Source organism: Capronia coronata, assembly GCF_000585585.1.
Source record: "Capronia coronata CBS 617.96 chromosome Unknown acBCG-supercont1.1, whole genome shotgun sequence".
Classification (NCBI taxonomy): Eukaryota; Fungi; Ascomycota; class Eurotiomycetes; order Chaetothyriales; family Herpotrichiellaceae; genus Capronia; species Capronia coronata.
This window is the reverse complement of record NW_006912893.1, coordinates 349,447-367,864: the sequence shown is the minus strand read 5'-3', so window position 1 is coordinate 367,864 and position 18,418 is coordinate 349,447. Positions and strand designations below refer to the sequence as shown.

The 18,418-nt window shown below is 52.0% G+C and overlaps 6 protein-coding genes across 6 annotated transcripts; 4 read left to right on the top strand and 2 right to left on the bottom strand.

Annotated features, from left to right (window-relative positions):
- Positions 1–216: 216 nt before the first annotated feature.
- On the top strand, positions 217–1,855 carry A1O1_00138 (uncharacterized protein; the record flags this gene model as incomplete). The annotated part of the gene is made up of 4 exons (XM_007721059.1): positions 217–681; positions 772–1,205; positions 1,293–1,507; positions 1,584–1,855. 4 exons carry the CDS (start codon positions 217–219, stop codon positions 1,853–1,855), a joined length of 1,386 nt encoding a protein of 461 aa, XP_007719249.1.
- Positions 1,856–2,289: 434 nt separating this feature from the next.
- Positions 2,290–3,595, top strand: A1O1_00137 (hydroxymethylglutaryl-CoA lyase; the record flags this gene model as incomplete). Its single annotated transcript, XM_007721058.1, has 2 exons — positions 2,290–2,556; positions 2,660–3,595. 2 exons carry the CDS (start codon positions 2,290–2,292, stop codon positions 3,593–3,595), a joined length of 1,203 nt encoding a protein of 400 aa, XP_007719248.1.
- Positions 3,596–4,441: 846 nt separating this feature from the next.
- A1O1_00136 (uncharacterized protein) lies at positions 4,442–8,020 on the bottom strand (the record flags this gene model as incomplete). Its single annotated transcript, XM_007721057.1, has 4 exons — positions 4,442–7,170; positions 7,219–7,586; positions 7,646–7,863; positions 7,940–8,020. 4 exons carry the CDS (start codon positions 8,018–8,020, stop codon positions 4,442–4,444), a joined length of 3,396 nt encoding a protein of 1,131 aa, XP_007719247.1.
- A 1,156-nt stretch (positions 8,021–9,176) lies between these two features.
- On the top strand, positions 9,177–10,133 carry A1O1_00135 (uncharacterized protein; the record flags this gene model as incomplete). Its single annotated transcript, XM_007721056.1, has 1 exon — positions 9,177–10,133. The coding sequence occupies one exon, from the start codon at positions 9,177–9,179 to the stop codon at positions 10,131–10,133; it is 957 nt and encodes a 318-aa protein (XP_007719246.1).
- A 2,929-nt stretch (positions 10,134–13,062) lies between these two features.
- On the bottom strand, positions 13,063–13,843 carry A1O1_00134 (uncharacterized protein; the record flags this gene model as incomplete). Its single annotated transcript, XM_007721055.1, has 2 exons — positions 13,063–13,704; positions 13,805–13,843. The coding sequence occupies 2 exons, from the start codon at positions 13,841–13,843 to the stop codon at positions 13,063–13,065; spliced, it is 681 nt and encodes a 226-aa protein (XP_007719245.1).
- Positions 13,844–16,044: 2,201 nt separating this feature from the next.
- A1O1_00133 (uncharacterized protein) lies at positions 16,045–18,244 on the top strand (the record flags this gene model as incomplete). Its single annotated transcript, XM_007721054.1, has 4 exons — positions 16,045–16,387; positions 16,438–16,931; positions 16,982–17,281; positions 17,333–18,244. The coding sequence occupies 4 exons, from the start codon at positions 16,045–16,047 to the stop codon at positions 18,242–18,244; spliced, it is 2,049 nt and encodes a 682-aa protein (XP_007719244.1).
- Between the last annotated feature and the right edge of the window lie 174 nt (positions 18,245–18,418).

Below are 18,418 nucleotides of genomic sequence, written 5' to 3'. Positions count from 1 at the left end.
TTTCTTCGCATTCGTGTTCAGACGATGGGAACCGACAATGGCTTTATAGATGTTGCAGTACCATGCCTTCGGGTGTCCGCGCCCTTCGCTCTACAACTCATGGACTGTGGGGCACCACGCGAAGCTCCCAAAAAAGTGTGTACCATACTAAACGAATTATGATCTCCCACTTCTTTTGCTCCTCTGCAAAGCTTTTAGCTAGCAGCGCGAAACACTATGTACGGCCGACACGCTCTGCCCGATGGCGATGATACCGCCAGCGTCCCAAGAGAGTCAATCCGACTTGACATTGTCGACGATGGACCTCCGCTCGACCTCGACGTGACCCCAGCAAACGCCCAACCAGCCATGAGACAAGTCTCGAAGCAGCGGCAAACAGGGATATTGCTTTGTGCATTCTTCGATGTCTTCGTGACCATCGGCCTGAATCAGGCGTACGGCGTGTTTCTCAACTACTACCTCACCGAAGGGAGCAGCGCGAAGGACCCCTTCCTCCCCAAAAGCGAGGTGAGAAACAAAGCGATGCTGGCCTTTGTAGGAACACTGGGTTATGGACTCACTTGGGGCGGGAGTATCTTTGTCAATCCCATGATGGCGAGATCCAAAGATCCGAGATGGATTACTGGAGCTGGAGCAGTGTTGATCGGATTGGGTTATGTGCTGGCCAGCTTTTGCCACAGGGTATGTATTCTGCCATCGATAACGAGCTGCTTACGGAGGTCCCATGGACATGACGAGAGTCTCTTCAGACTTGGGCTAACATTGCATCAGGTCTGGCAACTCCTTCTCACTCAGGGACTGATATATGGAGTGGGCACGTCGCTGCTGTATTTTCCCGTCCTGGCCGTCGCGCCGGAGTACTTCGATGCTCACCGTGGATCTGCAATGGGCTTTATCCTGTCAGCTGCCGGTCTGGGAGGTCTGGTATATGCTCCAGCAGCTCGTGTGATGCTGGCTAAGCTCGGCGCGGCATGGACTCTGCGAATCTTTGGGCTGATCAATTTCGCCATATCTATCCCTGTCGTACTAGGAACACCTCCTTCACGCAGTCTGTCGAAGCGACCAACGCTGGTCGACGTCCGGATTGCAAAGCGCGCCACTTTCATTCTTCAGGCGTTGGCTGCGATGGCTCAAGCGGCAGGCAACCTGGTGCCCTTGACATTCTTACCCGAGTTCAGCACGAGGCTGGGTTATACAGCTGCCTTGTAAGTGGAGTAGAGCAGAGCAGGCAAACCAAGCAGAGCAACTTGATGCCACATGTGACAGGGCTGACCAAGGTTGTGTGAATCTAGTGGCGCCGCACTCCTCTCGATCAACAATGCCGTGAACACGGTCAGCAGAATTGCTATGGGCTTCCTTGCCGATGTCGCGGGCAGACAGAACACTCTGGTGCTCAGCGTACTGGGGAGCGCCATCACAGTAGTGGCGTTCTGGCTGTCGAGTGCCTGTGGCGACGACATGGGTCTCTGGTTGATCTTTGTTGTTACATACGGTATCTTCGCTGGAGGTAGGATCAATTTTCTGCTTCTGATGAGATACGTTCCCAGAAGAAACAACAGTGCTGACGGCGTGTTTGATGCCAGGCTACAACTCGCTCTTCCCGACAACCGTGATCGAGGTATTCGGTGCCCAAGCGTATGCTTCAGTCAACGGCTTTATATACTTCATCCGCGGACTAGGCGCTCTCTGGGGCTCGCCTGTCGGAGGTGCCCTGGTTTCAGGAGGCACTCATCCTCAGGCATATCTATCATTGATCTGGTATGACTTTGCGCTGTTGATGTTCTCGAGTATCTGTGCGGCGGCGGTGAGAGGGCTTGACGCGGTGGAAAAAGGACAGTTCAAGCTGAAAGCCTAGCATGTCCGCTGGGCCAGACATGTCAGCGTGGTACCGTACCCTGTAGGTTTCTCTGCATGTTTACCTGTACACACTATCTGTTAAATTCATGCATTCATGCATCTATGCATACGAAATACTTTTTCCATACCGCCTCCACACCTCGGACAGCCTTGTTCAGCCTTGCCGTAAACTTTCCCCCGCATATACTCTGTATCCCGGCCCGCCGATACCGCAACCACCCCTGCAATGGTCCCTAAAGTTGTTGCATCTCCGCACCACTGTTCACGTCAACCATCATACCACCCTAAGAACCTCAAGGCTCGAACCCGCACAGTAATGTCTACACATTACTGCGAGGCTCTGGAAGACAACCTCGAGATTGTTTGGGCTACTACACCAACAGATCATCCCCCGTTGACCCGCCGCGCATGACCTTTCGTGGAAACACTATCATGAAGAGCCTCGTCGCACGCATCTCTCCCTCCGCGCGGAGGACCACCTCCACAACAACACCTCGCTTCCTCCGCCCTTTCAGCACCTCCAGACACCACGCCGCCGACCATGTAAGAATAGTCGAAGTCGGGCCGCGCGACGGACTACAGAACGAGAAGAGCACGATCCCACTGGACACAAAGCTGGAACTGATCCGACGGCTGGCGCAGACGGGAGTCACGCATATGGAAGCGGGATCGTTTGTGCCTGCGAAATGGGTCCCTCAGGTGCGTAAGAAGAAGCCACCCACCCTCACGCTCATAGACCGAGCCAGACAAGGTCAAAAGAGAATTGGGTCGAAGGGAGTCTCTAACAATCGAACCCTCACAGATGGCATCCACGGCCGAGATCCTGGAGAAGATACTCACAGATCCACCTCCTGCACCGCACGGCATTGCATATAACTACCTCGTACCCAATATCCGCGGGATGGAGAGTCTGGTGAAGATATTCCAAACACAGAACGCCCAGAATCCGACAGGGCTGCCTACACCTCCTCCATCCCCGTCGTTACGACCGGAGTCATCTACCACCAGTTCGAATCCGGATGAATTGTCTACATCGGGGACGAGTCCTAGCACCACGTCCACCGGCGAGTCCACATCCACATCCGCATCCACATCCAATTCAACAGAAATCTCCCTCTTCGCCGCCGCAACCGAGACCTTCTCGCAGAAAAACACAAACTGCAGTATCGCAGAAAGTCTATCTCGATGCCGACCGATCATCGACCTGGCAAAGCAACACTCGATTCGCGTTCGAGGCTATGTGTCCGTGGCACTGGGCTGTCCCTACGAAGGGCCCGACGTGGATCCACACAAGGTGGCTGAAATCACAGCCTCGCTGTTGGAAATGGGCTGTGACGAGGTCTCCGTCGCCGACACGACGGGGATGGGCACAGCACCGCGGACGCTGAAGTTACTCGAGACGTTGAAGGACGCGGGTATCCTGAACGAGGATTTGGCCCTGCATTTCCACGATACTTATGGCATGGCCTTGGTCAACACCGTGGTTGGGCTAGAACACGGTGTGCGAGTCTTTGATAGTTCCGTTGGCGGATTGGGTGGGTGTCCTTATAGTAAAGGCGCCACGGGCAATGTTGCGACGGAGGACTTGTTGCATCTGTTGCATAGCTTGGGCTGTGAGACTGGTGTAGATTTGGTGAAGATGGCCGAGATCGGCGAGTGGATTACCCAGAAGCTCGGGAGGAAGAACGATTCGAGAGCCGGCAAGGCTGTGTTGGCGAGGTTGAAGGATCAGTCATAGTAGCTGTACAAGAAAAGGACAAGGGAAGGAAAAGGAAATGTGACAATATATGACCAGAATGTGGCAGAATATCTTTGTAAGACAATGGATGCAGCCATATTTTGCTGCACCCAGCATCATATCACTTGTAACCTTTCTTGAGTTCCGGGTAGTCCGACACTGGATGTCTAACGCGACCTATGGTGTTGTGTTGTATGGGCTTCTGCCCTTCGGAAGAACGAGTTTAAAGGTGCATTCATCTGATCCTTGTTACCTGGCACCAGGGTTTCTCTCCTCCAGGTACGGAAAGCTGAGCGTGCGGTAATGCTGTCTACTGCACGTTTCGTCAAGTAGAAGCAGAAGATCCAGCATTGGAGTTTGTCATTAGCGTTGATCACACGTTGCGCCGGGCGTGGGCATCGGTTTCGGAGAGATGGCACAGGACATCCTCCGCTGGCTGCCTTAAGGGTCTCAAAATAAAGCGCCAGTCATGTCCGGGGCGCTGTAGCTGCATGGAGAAAGATATTTGTGGACTCAATACCCAGGCTGATGGCCAGACTTGTTGGGTGGTGACCGGTAGGAGCTGATTGCAAGGCTGATGCAGATGGTAGTTGGATTTGGTTATACGCTGGGCAAAATCTGTCATATGTTTGCCGTGCAAATGGTCAGACATTGGTACTGCTGGTAAGCCTGGAGTAGCAGTTTTAGTTGGCCCTGGTTAATCAGTTGGGTGGTTCGTGCCTCAGAGGAAAGAGTCAGTCAGATCGTAGCGTGACGACATCGTTCACTCAGACGAAGGAGGATGATGTGAGTATGAAATGTGGCCGCCTGGGAGTTGCTTCCATGGTTCACACCGTTGTTTTGGGCCTATAGGTCTGCCGCCTTGGACAATAGCTCTCTTCCCAGTCTCTCCAGAAATGCTTTTGTCACTTCAGCTGGGACATGATCCGTCGAGAAGGGACAATCGGGATCGGCTTGTCCCTTGAGGAGTCTAGTGGACTTCTCTTGGTATGTGGGTTGAGCACGCTGAGCATCACCAAGAAATCTTCTAATGATGCTATCCACATCTTTGTGTCCAGCGTCATAAACCGCGAGTCCAGATACACCAACGCCATCGGCAGTCTTGGTGTACTGATCTGCTGTCATTGTTCGGAACGAAACTCTGACTGCGATGTCCACACTGTGTACTCGAGTCCGTTGCGGACTGATTGAGCTGAGAGGAGGTGCGCATTCTGATGCTGTCTCGCTCGTGTACCCGGAAGAGGACGAATTGGCAGACATCGCGCCTGTTGATAACGTTGGCCTTGCAGGTTGATATTGCAACTGCTGAGAAACATTGGTAAGACACTCCGCATATTCGGTATTTTGAGCCGAGGTAGTTGAGTAGGTCCAAAATGGAGGAATGAAGAGAGTGTCTCCTGGTCCAATAAGGGAAACATGTGGACGGGTACCAGATGGGGCCTGCAACGTCTTTGCACTTGTTGTTTCTTCGAAGACACGGAGCTTACTTGTAGCCGAGCCAGGCAAGATTTCGAGCCGGTTCAGATCGGCCGGGGGAAAGAGGACAACCTTTCTGAGACCTTTGACTTGGAAGACAACGGTACCCGTCACGTCATACCTGAGTGCCGTCGTACCTTTTGACAGATCCAGACGAATGGATTCTAAATGAGGCATCATGCTGTTCAGTCGCTGGGGTATTTGGAAGTCAGAAGCCAACCTTGGCAATCGATTGAGGCTCAGGCCCTGCAACAATAGTTTCGACGTAGGGGGACATCCTTCACACCCATTGGCAAGGCACAGCATCTGATGGCGAGACACACACGCTTCTCCATGGATCTGAGAATTTGAGCTTCTTTGGTATGCTCCGTCAGAAGCACGAGCCTTGTTATTATTGAGCCCAGCCTTAGCCATCAGATACCCAAGCGACCAGAGTCGTGCGCAGGGTCCGAAGTCCAGTCCCGTCATCAGGCTGGGCTGTGCTTGACGCACAATCGAAACAAAGTTGAGGCCATCCTTCAGCTGGATTCGTTCCACTGGAATGTCCACAGGCTGTACTGCTGTTCCATGCCTGCAACAGTCGGCGTTCGTTGTGACGAGGCTAGAAGGACGGGTTGGGACGATGACCCAATCCGCTGTGAGACCGGCCTCCTTCTCATGAAGAACCCAGATGCCAGAGTTGAAACAGTCGCCATAGTTGAAACAGGTTGCCCCTCCTCCAAGGATAACATACATACCGGTCCGAGTCCGAAGGGTTGAATGCCCTATCAGAAAAGGTCGAGGACAGTCCGGAGATCGTGCTGGTGCTACCGAGGTTACCCTCAGGCTCAACTCCTTCCCATCTCCCAAATTCGAAAAGCTGCCCACCAGTGATAGTATTTCGTATGTTTTTGGTATACAGCCTCCTGATGCCACTCCTCCAATGATCAAGAGGTAATCCTGGACAAAGCCATAGGATGCACCGAATCGCGCAACCCATGGATATGCCCCGATACTTGCATCCAAAGCGTGCGAAGGACGAAAAGAGATGCCAGCGACGACATTGTCGCGGATAACTAGTCGCCAACGCCAAAGATCCGGGCAGATGACTCCGTCCTGTCTCAGCCCGCCAAAGAGCAGGCCGTGATTGAATCCGAGACGTATGAAATTGGGTCCGAATCGGGGTATTGGAGTGTTTCGCAGAGCTTGCAGCACACGCCAGCCAGTGTTTGGTTCCCAGAGCAGAATGTCCGTGGCGACAGTGGCAGGCCCTGTCTTTCCGCCGAAGCAGATGGCACCAAAGACATTGTTCGGCAAAGTAACGGCCACAACTCTGCATCTGTAACGTGGTTCCGGCAAATCGTGGATACGATACCATGTGGTCCCCTTTTGTAACCAACAATCCTTCAAGGGTTGGGTTGGAGAACGGCGGCCACCGACGAGAATGTTGCCCCCGTCGTTCATGGATGTTAAAACGTGACAACAACGAGGGCCGACGTCGGGCGGCAAAACAACTGGCGTCTCGTCGTCAAGATGTCGTGGCCTGCAAACGGCACTTGTAGAAAGAATTGAATCGGGGCCTTGGCCTCCGTAGATGGCAATGGCGTCCTGGTCAGGAATGGGGTATGATGAGCCATGGTGACGCTGACATAGGCAGCCAGGATCTTTATAGTAGCGAAATGCAAATAGTTGGGAGTCGGGATGGGTTGGTGAAGATGTTCGTGCAGAAATGTCCGAGGCATCACTCGCATCCGAACTGCGTCGAGATAGCACTCGCTCGGGTAGAACAGGATCGCCACGGTTATGCGCCACAACCAAACAATAATGGCTCGCCCAAAGTGCAAACTCCTCCCATGCATCAAAGGGCTCTACATGATCAAGTGCCATCCGTTGGGAGGGTGAAAGGAAACGCGAATCCGCCCAAAGCTGCCACAGATTTTGGAACTCAATTTGGGTGAATCCCGCCAACCGGAAGCGTTGAGTTTGTGTATACTGCCCATAATACTGAAACATAGAATTCAACGGCGTCCCTTGCTTGGCGTAGTGGTTCGCCATCTTTGCTGTAAAGGGATTGTCTGGCTGATCCGGAGAGAAAGGATCCAGAAGGCAGAAGGTGACATCTAGAGACTGTTAGAAGCTTGAGGCAATGAGCAGAATTGGAGTTTCACCTGATGACAACTTTGAGCTCCAGGATATCAATGCGTTGGCTGCGTCCGTCGCCATGTATGCCAGTGAGTCCTCGGCAATACAGAGAACGATGCTCTGTTCCGGGACGACCACAGCCTTGAGCAGCCTATCCAACCTTCGAAGGTTTCGTAAATCGCAGCCAATGGCGGCATACTCCTCGCTGTCAAGCAAGATCGGACTTTTTTCAGTTGGGTTGGTCTCCACGGAGTGTAACATGTCGCTCATGTCATAGCTGTTCAGAATAATCTCGCATTTGGTCTGCAGTAGCGGTTCGTAATCGACATCGACAAATTTTGTATTTGCGCAGAGACGAGTCTCGCGAGACAACCACTGGAATGGTAAAGGGTCACTGACGACATAAGCACTGGACCTGCAACTCTGGGATCGCAGGGCAGGGTGGGGACTTACTATCCACAACCGAGATTGATGATGACTTTCGGCTGAGCGGATGGCTTCTCGAGGAACTGACGGACTACCCAGCCGATTGCTCGCATTCTGAGCCAGTGCCCCCTATTAACCGCTGCTGAGGCCCGGACTGGCTGTTTCAAAAATGGCTTGAAAAAGTGAGGCTTTGGAAGATATAGAAGCTCCGCATTCCCCTTGAATGCAATGGTGGAAGTATTGGTCTTTCAGCCATGTATTAGTCGTATTCCGTACTGAACCAGTTCCTACATGCACCGGTTGCCAGACGGGAGGACCTACTGCCATGAAAAGACCTGCGTTTCTTTCCAACTGGATGCCGTCGTGGACGACATCGTTGCCATCTCCTTTGGTTGAGCCCATGGTTGGTCTCAAGGCTGTGTTCGGGAATCTCAATCACGCTGGGAAATAAGACTAAACAGGGCGCCGTGGCTAAAGTCAGGGCCATGGCACACTGCGGCTGTGATTACTTGAGGCTCTCCGAGGGTGGCGCGGCCTATCGAGGACATATTCAGTATTGCGACGACCATCGATGATTCTCTAGATGAAAGAGTCACGGCACATGCGTTGAAGACTTGATGTTGGAAGTTCACGAATTGCGCATTTCTGCAGCATGGTCCGCCATAGATGGGATATGGCGGACCATTGATGATTTGGTGACAATTAGCCCCGTTTACACAGCACGCACTCCTCGACCACGCTCAGCTTGCCCATTGTTCGTCCACCGCGCCTCGTTTACAAAAGCCCTAATAACAAGCAATGTTCACTGTTGACAATATAACACAAAGAGTCTCTTCCCATAATTCTCCTGAGCCGCCAACGCAATGGCATATTAACGTCCAGATGTATGCGGAATGGCGAGACAAACAATTTGGCACAAGTGGTCATCGAACCCATCACTTCGTGCGATGATACTGAGCTGGTGAAGTATGACGGCACATCTCTGATACCGACTGATGGATTTTTCGTTCGTTGCATCAGTTTCTGAAGGGCTAGAGCCTTTGTTAACGATGAATAAAGAGCCTATGCATCCCTCATCATCCTTTTCCAGAAGCAGTCCTCTTCTAACCCAGCCTCTTCCCGCCCAGCCTGTCACTCCGTCTATGAGCAGCCTGATCTTTCCCTTGGGACAGCCGTCACTCATCTATCCCAGCCAAGGTATCTCCCGTGGTATAGCGACCAGGAGATCACTGTTCTACAACCTTGCTTTCAGACCACCTAGCCATGTCAATTAGGGTTGCACGCGGCGGCTTGTTTTGGGACACTGACTATAGCGATCATGAGGACGATTATAGGGACGTTCACCATGATAGGTACGAGAGAAATCATCATGGTAGTGACCGATTACGATTTCAGGTGTGTCAATGTTGAAACATATGCTGATGGGCAAAACGGATGTAGCCCATGGCGGTCGCCCGCAAGTCTTCGCCTCCACCCAGGTACTCGTTCTCGCTCTCGCTCTCGTTCTCGCCGTCGCCATCGCCATCACCCGTACATCACGAATCCAAATTCATACCCAATGCCAGCCACGTACCCTTACCCACCTGATCATAACTCTTCTCCATCTTCTCGACATCGCGACAGGGACCGGCATCAACACCGACGTCGGCAACCTCGTGTTGCCTCGGTGTCTTCGAGGCCGACCTCAGGACCAGCTACGGCTGCCCTCCCTACGAGAGCAAATACAGGAAATGCTCGGAAATTGACCCCTTGGATCCTACGGACCGACACAACCTCGCATGGATGCGCGGATCTGTGGCTATTTCGACCGTCCTCCTCACAACATCAGCACCTGGTCTACCGTGAAGCACAAACTCGGCATAGGACTGAAACCGCAACCGAAGATTTGGGCACAGTCGTCCTGCCAATTCTCCCAGGTCCAGTGCGCCGGTTCGGATTCGATGTATCTGTAATGACACTCTCGCCTGTCGTCCACACCCCTGGCGCGCAGCACTCAGAGCTCAGCTGGCCGGTCCTCGCAGCTCAAGGGTTCACATTGCACGAGTTGCATCATGACCATGAGCACGATGTCACCTGGAGGCACTTGGAACGTGGCCATGCCCATCGTGCAGGCCGGCATCGTCATGCCAGCAAACGGACGAGCGTTATCCGCCATAGAAACATCCCTGGCGTGGATCTCCTGTGGACGGGGCATGACCAGCGCGTGAGTCCCCATACGTTCGTGCATTTCACGGCGATCGAGATGGTCGATCTTGATGTATGGAGTAGGGGCATTGAGATGGGTGTTGTGGGCAGGTGCGCTGATGTGGACACGGATATGAATGATGTGCATGATATTTATGTGGGCGATGGGAATGTGGATGGTCTTGGTGATTTTACTGGTACTGGTGGCTTGAGATCTACAGTCACAGTGGGCTGGGTAGACCCGGGCAACAGGGACAGTGAAGGGGATGAGGACGACGGCATATTCGAGGCCATTGTCCAAGGAGGGGCGAGGGCTGAGGTTCAGGCGTAGAAATCTAGGCAGAAATTACGTGCCTATCTTCTTCATGTTTAAGCTCTTCCTTCTTTCACCCTACAGAGTAAAGAAGATCGGCCTAGTGCGTAGATCGAACCTGAGTAAGTAGGTGGTGGATGTGAAAGCTTGGTTTGAACTGTCTGGTCGAGCACGACAAAGGACCTCTGCCTTGCCTGCTCTAGCATCGATCTAATTTGTCAAGTACGTACCATGCTTGAATTGATCTTGTGCCCGTCAGGGACCATGCTCAGAAGCTCAAACTAATCTGCCGTTCCTCGCACCAAGGTCTGCTTTTCGATACTGTAGAGCCATTCTGATATCACATGTAGGACGATTTGAGCCAGGACCTATTTGGATAAGCCTCCATCATTGTCCATACCATCATTGTCCGTATGCTCTGTTCCAGCAAAGTTGACAACACTGCCCTGATTGAATGTGGATGACAAGTGACTCTCCACATCCTTTCCTCTGCGCTCGATGCTGCCCACGGAGTGCACCGTGTCCAAGCAGCCGAGGCACCGATGGCGTGAAGGACCTGGTTCTCCGTCATCCGGTTCTCTCACCGAGCCGTATGAGCGGACATTGGAGCGAGAAGGATGTGTTCTGCGGCGTCTGGACTCACAAGGCATAGTCTCTTCTCGTGATGTAGGAGTTTCGGCTGCCTTCTTCGAAGAGCCGCTCGGGCCATTGCTCTCTTTGGAGCGCTCAATAAGGTGGGCTGGGCGACGGCGGTCATGTGAGAATGTCGAGTCCGAAAGGTCGTCATCCAAGTCGACGGGCCCAAGGTAGGTACCCCATGAACCAGGGATTTTATGGAAAGAGTAGCCTTCATCTTTGGATTCGCGAGCATCGTGTCGGTGGTCACTTCGGCCACGGTGATAGGATTCTATGTTTGGTGTGTTGGAGCTGCGTTGGGTTTGACGACCTCGAAGCCGCAGATGGTCCTTGCTGAAGTTATCGTCGGACGATGTAGTCATTGAGACTTCAGAGTTCAGCTTTCGAGACCCATATCTAAATCTCCTTGGTCGGACAAGGCTGCTTTCATCGTCAGACATATCGTGGAGATAGCGACGCAGATGGTAGCCATGACCAAATGGTACGTCTGTAAAATGACGGGCAGGAGACTGTGTCCTTCTCCGTCGGCGACGCGTATGTGGGCTTCGCAAAGGTTCATAGTCCGTGTCCTCAGAAGAGAGCCAGAGGCGGTCTTGGGATGATAGCTGATAGAGAATGGGATCGATGGGAGCCAGGGTATGCCCTAGGCTATGCACAGAGTAACGAGTGCGACCGTACAAGGGTTCTGCCAATCTCATACCATCAACCCCTACACCGATGCGTTGGGCATCTTCCCAGAAGGTATCCCTAGACAAGCCATGTCGGCTATGGTGTCGTCTTCGGGCCCGGGGAAGTCGTCGATGTCCATTGCGAGCCTTGCGTTGTTCCACGAACATTGAATCGAAGCCTGCTCTAGCAATGGCACGGTTGATCTGCTGCTGTAGCGAGTTCAGAAATTGGTGGACCCCACGGACGCTGGCATTGGAACGCTGTTCTATTACAGAGATCTCGCCTTGTAAACATTCCCTGGCGGCGTTAAATGCATCAACGTGCATTCTTGCTCGTAGGTCAGCTGGAAGGGACCGCCTTGAGCGTTGCCGGCACGAGATCTGGATTCCCTCCCTGTTGGATGGGCTTCCTCGATGAGTTGGAGTGCACCGGGGTCGAGATTGTTCGGCCTGCGGCGTCCGTCGTTGCTGTATCCCTGGATCAAGTCGACGTCGGGCAACATCCGGCTGCGCACTCGACAGTTCGTCGCCTTTCGATGCGGGAGACGCAGGAGCCTTTTCAGGTGCCTTCCCTTTGTTGTAACCGTTACCATCTTCTGGCTGTGGCCGACTGGCGCCACTTTTCGTCCGGATCGTGGGACGAGGGCTAGAGAAACGGTGCTCAACTCCATTCAGCCGTCCAAAGGCGAAAGTTGGTTGAGGCGCTGGATGGATTACCTTCCGAGGCGTTTGAGACATACTCATTCTTACTTTTTGAAGGTTGTCAATGGTGCCACAATCGAGAAGGAAGTATAGATAGGTATGTATCTGCGACAAAATTGGGTCCAGAGTGGTGGATTTGGCGAGACAGCTTAAATAGTGCTATAAAGTTGAGCAGGCGCCCAGGTCGACGTAGGTGACAAGCCGAAAACGTGCCAGAAGACTCATCTGGTTGTAGGATTGTGATAGTCTCTGTCACCATGTGTCTCTTGCCGTTCAATCTCGAGTATTGATGAGAATGAAGTCGACGTTTGTGTTCTCGTTTGTATTCTCCCAATTCACAGGATTATCGTACTGCTGCCAGGGTCAGTGACACCAATACCAAGCTTGCCTTCTTCTGTCATACTCGTCTGTTGAGGAGGCCTTCGTCGAGGCGGATCAAATGCTCTATTTGAATTAGTATAGCAACGAAAGTAGGGAATCGTATAGCAGGGAATCGTATAGCCTCAGCACCACTGGTTCCTTGGGTGGCTCTCTCACGTAGTCTTACGGGACTGCATCATAAGATTTCACAAGCTGGGTGATCTTGCAAGAAAGAAACAAGCGTATTCGGAAGAAGTTCGGCATATGTCAGCGTGACTTGCGCAAAGAAAGTCGAATGGCAGAGGAGAACGGAAGCCTGGGATTCAAGATGAATGCACAGTTCTGTTGGCTCCGACACCCTCCATCAAACCTGCGGGCCCAAGCGTGCCAAAGCAACAGAGTCCCGGTTACATCCATCGGGCTGGCGGGAGCAACCAGAGAAAATCCCACTTCTAATCTGTCGTCTCATATCCATAAAGTGAAGCAACGTTTGACTGAAGCCGTGAGTCTGGACCAGCCAAGGAGAATAATGTACACATATTTCGAGTTCAAGGGTTTCATCTCGTAGGACATGCCACAATTTAGCTCTCGCTGGTCAGCCTCTCAGCTGCTTCGCGTGCCTTTCTCAAGTCTTCCTTCTGCTTTCTCATCTCATCAATGCCGGCCTTGACACGTTTTCTGTCGATGTCCGCCTTTTGGAAGAAGGCATTGAGCCGCCTCATCAGTTCCACATCTTCCGGAGATTGGGCTATATCTTCACATTTAGCAGCGCTCTTGAGCCAATGCCAAATCTGTCGAGGGCGTTTGCCCGCAATGTCAACCGTGGCGCGTCTCACGAAGATCTCGCTGGGAGGTGATGTGGATGAAGGTGTGCTCGGGTCAGCTGCTGGCTGGGGTTTTGATTCTATTGTAGACCATTCTTCGTTTAGCTTCTCCCCCTCGGAGTCCGCTTCTGTGTTCCTAGATTCCAGTGCTTCTAATGAACCCCGGTCGCTGCTCTCAAAGGTCACTTGTAGCTGTGATTTTGTGAAAGTCTCGACTCTGATGGGCAGAGCAGGATTGTGATATTTCAGTCGGGGTAGGTGTTCATTCGCAAATAGCCTCGGGCCATGTACCGGTTTGCGCCATTCTCCTCGAGGAAATCGTAGAAGGAGATGAGTTAATTGAGGTGAGGGTGGTGGAGGAAGAATGGCAGCGCCTTGTCCATTTCGTATTCGCCATAGCTAGAGAAGTAAGTCAAAGACCTGGACAGTTTCTGAATGCAGGCTCACTTTCTATAAATTGTTAGTGAACATCAAGCCGTCGCGTGCCACAGAAACTCACAGGTTGGAAGCTTCGCATGCGCTTTGCGATGTTAACCATGGTGGTGGTGGCTCACAGAGCCTTCAGATCAAAGACTTTAAACAATAGTAAGCACGTCGACTTGAAGGGCATTAAATCCTTTGCCTCCCTGACAAGATGTGAAAGAATGATTGCCGTGGTCACCAAGATACTACTAAACAGCCCTCACTCAATGCGCAGGTGGAAAAAGTTGGGGATCCGCAATAGATTTGACACAAACATGCCGAGACAAGGCTGCGCTAGGCATGTTTGCTGATACTCGGTATCTGTCGTTTCCTAGTGCCCCTGCCCCTGCGCGCTGAGAAGCTTATTAATCGCGGCGCAAGGCAGAGACAAAAAGGGGCATCCCTACCAAGGACGTGTCCATTCCAGGTTAAGTGGAACACCACAGCCTTATTATAGATGAATATGGGGGAAAGTGAGCAACACGGTACATCACAATGAAAGCTGCGAGGTTTGCTTACAGCCTTTCTCACGACCTGTCCTGTTGCATGATCTAGGATATAGATATGTTTGTTTTCGAACAATCTTGAGCCTCAGAGTTGTAGTAAAGCCGCCTCCCGACAACAATCCAGGTCAAGGAGGTTTGGCTTAACCAGTTCAGGGTGGCAAGTAGCTGTAGATAGTTCCACAACATATATGCAGGACTGTAGGTAGACAGGGAAGCAGTATATTGTTTTTCAGACATGTACAGACTTCACTAGGTCTATATCAACTTCCTTTGTTCTTCCAGCCTACTCATGCATAGACAACATGATAAGGCATTCTTCCCATGGCTAAAGTGAACAGCTTCTACACGAGCTGCATCGGCAATGGCGCCTATAGATGCCTTCAGGATGTTGTTGGAATCCATAGTGTTCTCCTTCCAGTCCTCCATAAGGCAGTCTAGAGGCAGAGGCGCTCTGAGCAGTGGAGGCCGTGAAATTGTTTCCGCTATGCAGTAAGACAAGTCTTTTGGACCTTCGGAGGTAAGTGTGGCCTGTTAGACAGAGTCAGCTTCATTTTCTGACTTCTGTCACATTCTGTCGATCAGAGAGAGGGATCGAAGAGTGTGTGACACTTACCTTACTCCGTACAATCCAGGATCAAGCGCAGTAGTAGTGTGGGCTTGAAATGCTTCTTACCATTACCTTGGTCTGCTTTCATAGTAAGACCACAGCGTTGATCGCAGTGTACTGCAACTGGATTTGTACAACAAATGAAAGGACCGCAGCTGCAGCAAATTTGGTGTGTGAGGTTGTCTAGGTCGACCGGAATAGGAGAGGTGCTGCACAAGGCCCGAGGAAGGGTGAAAGAAAGTCTGAGGATCTAGGACCAAGGTTCTATGAGAAGGAATTGTAGGGTTGATGTTTGTTTTCTTCAAAAGAGGCGAAGAGACCCATAGTATGCCATGGTAGGAGGAGGAGAGCAAGGTAGGCAAACATCGAAAGCATGCAAGATAGCATGTTCAATGCCGTGAACACGTCTGTGGGTGAATGAGCCAGTTAGCCATTGAAGCGACGTTCATTATTTTTGGGCTCTCCTACCAAGCAGACAGAGGCGAAATGGCAATGTGATGCCTGTCCGGCGAAGCTGCCTCATCATCGACAAGGGAAAGGAGCATAGGAACGATATCTCTCGGTGGATAGAGACTCTTGTCTTGCGAGGTCACGTCTCCGTGCACTGAAAAGGTCAGACAGCAATCAGGAAGCATCGTAGATTAAGACTCACCAAGTGCAAATGGATGTCCTGAATCAGATCGACTGGAACCAATCTAAATGACCATAGACGGAAACAAAACCAGTAGAGCACCCCAGGGAGTATTGCCTGCGCTGTGGGAATGGTAGACCCGTGACTGCAGCCGGGTGTGCTTCCCGTTTGGAAGGGTATTCAGAGCTTCTGCCGTCGAAGTCTTTCCTCACTCTTCTTCCTCTCTTTTCCTCCCAACCCATCTTTCCTCCTCCACCATCACTCCATCCATTATTCTTCAGCACAATCACTCCTCGACCAAATCATCCAAGGCGTCTTCAAGCCTGTCTCCTAGTCATCTTCACGAACGTTCCGAAGGACGCCAGTGAAGGTGACTGCCTGCGGGGCCACCTCGACAAGCACCGTCTTCACTCAGTCCCATCGATCTGACTTTGACCCATCACAATTCCATCCTTCTTGTCTCTCAAACTCCCTCTGAAACACTCAATCAAGCTCTCTACCTTGCCGTGTCCACCCTGAAGCACACCGGCATCATGGCTGAACCTATTTCGGTCAACGGTCATCTCGACGTCACCTCGCAGGTTGAGACTGCACCAGCTGCCACTCAGCCTGCGCCAGTCCCTGCTCAGACTGGGCCAGCTGCCCCTGTTCAGGGTGTTGATCAGCAAGCTGTCGTGCCGTATAACATCGTCACAGTGGAAAAGAAACCACCTATGCCAACTTCGTACATGTCAAGCACATTGACAGCCGTTGGTCTCGCAAACACCACTGGCTATGTCATCGCGTTGATGATCAACATTGTCAATGCAAAGAGCAATGGACAAAAGGACCTGCTTCCTCCAAAGCTGTTTGCTGCTGCACAAGTCTTGGACAACTGTAAGTAAAGCGTCTGAGCTTTCATACCCACTGATCTAACATCGTCGCAGGTTCCACCATCAGTGAAACCTGGTGGAGACTCACTGTTGGCTTCATCCGCAACCCGGTCCCACGACCAGTTTATCGCATTCTTGGTGATTATGTCCCAGGAGTGGATCTCATTGTCGTTGCATGCGGTGAGCCAAATGACATTGTGCTCGACACTGTCAAAGCTGCGTGTCAGGTTGACTGGCCTGTTGACGACTTGCGTATCATCCTTGCGGACGATGGTAATGATGCTGAGCTGAAGGAAGAAGTCAACAAGCTTCGTAAACAACATGCAAACCTTCACTACTTCGCTCGGTACAAGCAAGAAGGCGTCCATCATGGGTACAAAGCAGGCAACCTCAACGCCACCTTGGCACATACCAAGACTCTTCGTGGAGGACAATACGAGTTTGTCGCCGTTCTCGATGCTGACATGATCCCCGAGCCTGGCATACTCCGAGCCTTGGTTCCACATGCTCTGAAAGCTGACAATGTTGGCATGGTCACCACAGCACAGGTAAGCTCGTCCGGAAACACTTCGACTGTGGTTGATGTTGACGGACATAGCATTTCTACAACATCCCCAACAATGACCCATTGTATCAGTCTAACGTCACGGGCACCGGCGCAGACGATGGTGCTAGAGACTCTGTTGGGGCAGCATGGTGCCCAGGAAGTGGGTTCGTCATGCGTCAGGAGGCCTGGGAGTCGATGGGAGGGTTTCCGGAATTCACCATCACTGAAGACCTTATGACCAGCTGGTTCCTCCACGGCCATGGCTGGCAGATCGCTCTTTGTCATGAGGTTCTCCAGTGGGGATTGCAGCCGGACTGTCTCTTGACGCACCTCAAACAACGTCGCCGCTGGGTAGGTGTATACCGAGGTCTGAAGAATTGACCAAGAACTGACAATCGATAGTGGACGGGGCATGTTCGTGATGCCTTCAGAACCAACTTTTCCCTTCACGACAAGCGTCTGGAACAAGCAACCTTCATCCAGCGTGTTGCCATGTTCCATCATTGTTGCCGACCATACTTCAACACCGTCTTCAAGGCATTGTCGCTGTTGTTGGTTGCTATGGCCCTTTTCCTGCGTGGTCCGGTCATTGCCACTCCAACAGCAACCACTCTTCAAACCATGATGATGTCCGTCTTCTTCACCAAGGTTCTTGCAAGAATCTCGGAATTTCGTGCAGCCCAATCGATCAGTCTCTGGAACTTGAGACGCCGTCAGGCGACCAACACTTGGTTGGGTATTCACTTCGCTCGAGATGTCTTCTTCAGTGCAATGCCGAAGAGCATCGGCGGCCTTCGTCTCGGATTCGATGTCACTGGCGTGGCAGATACTCATCAACCGGTCAAGGAGAGAGATGCCGAGCATCGCCCTCCAATGTTGAGCCGACTCCGCATCCTCCATAAGAGAGAGGGGATCTTGTATCACGCCGCCCTTGTTGTCATCATGGTCCTTCTCATCATCCGTGCCATCAAGTATGAGGTCATGAAGGCAACCATTGACGGTCAGGTCATCCTGGACAACGTCTTCTGGCATCGTCTTCTCGCTGGTGTCGGGTATCCTGGCCTTTCACTCCTCGAACTGGTTCCTCTCTTCTTGACTCCGGTCATTTATGTCATGTTCCCACCAAGCATGCCTCCACGTCGAGAGCGTATGTTCTTTGACAAGCAGACTGGACTCTGGCGTGCGCGCCCTGAGTGCAAAGGCATCAAGTGGACGAAGGAGAGCTTCTGGCTGGAGATTCCTCATTTCATGGGTGCAGTGTTGATGGTGGCCTCGTTCATGATCATTCGTCACCTAACCGTGAATGATAACTAGAGTGTGGGAGATAAACAGTGGTGAGAAGGATCGGCGAGGGAGAGTCACAAGGACAACAGCGCTCCACCCTAAGCACTCGGCGACTCCCAATCTCACCTCTCGGCGCCTTCTGAACAAGAACGGACCGAGACACCATACACAACAAACAAGAAGGATGATGATGCTCTTCATCGG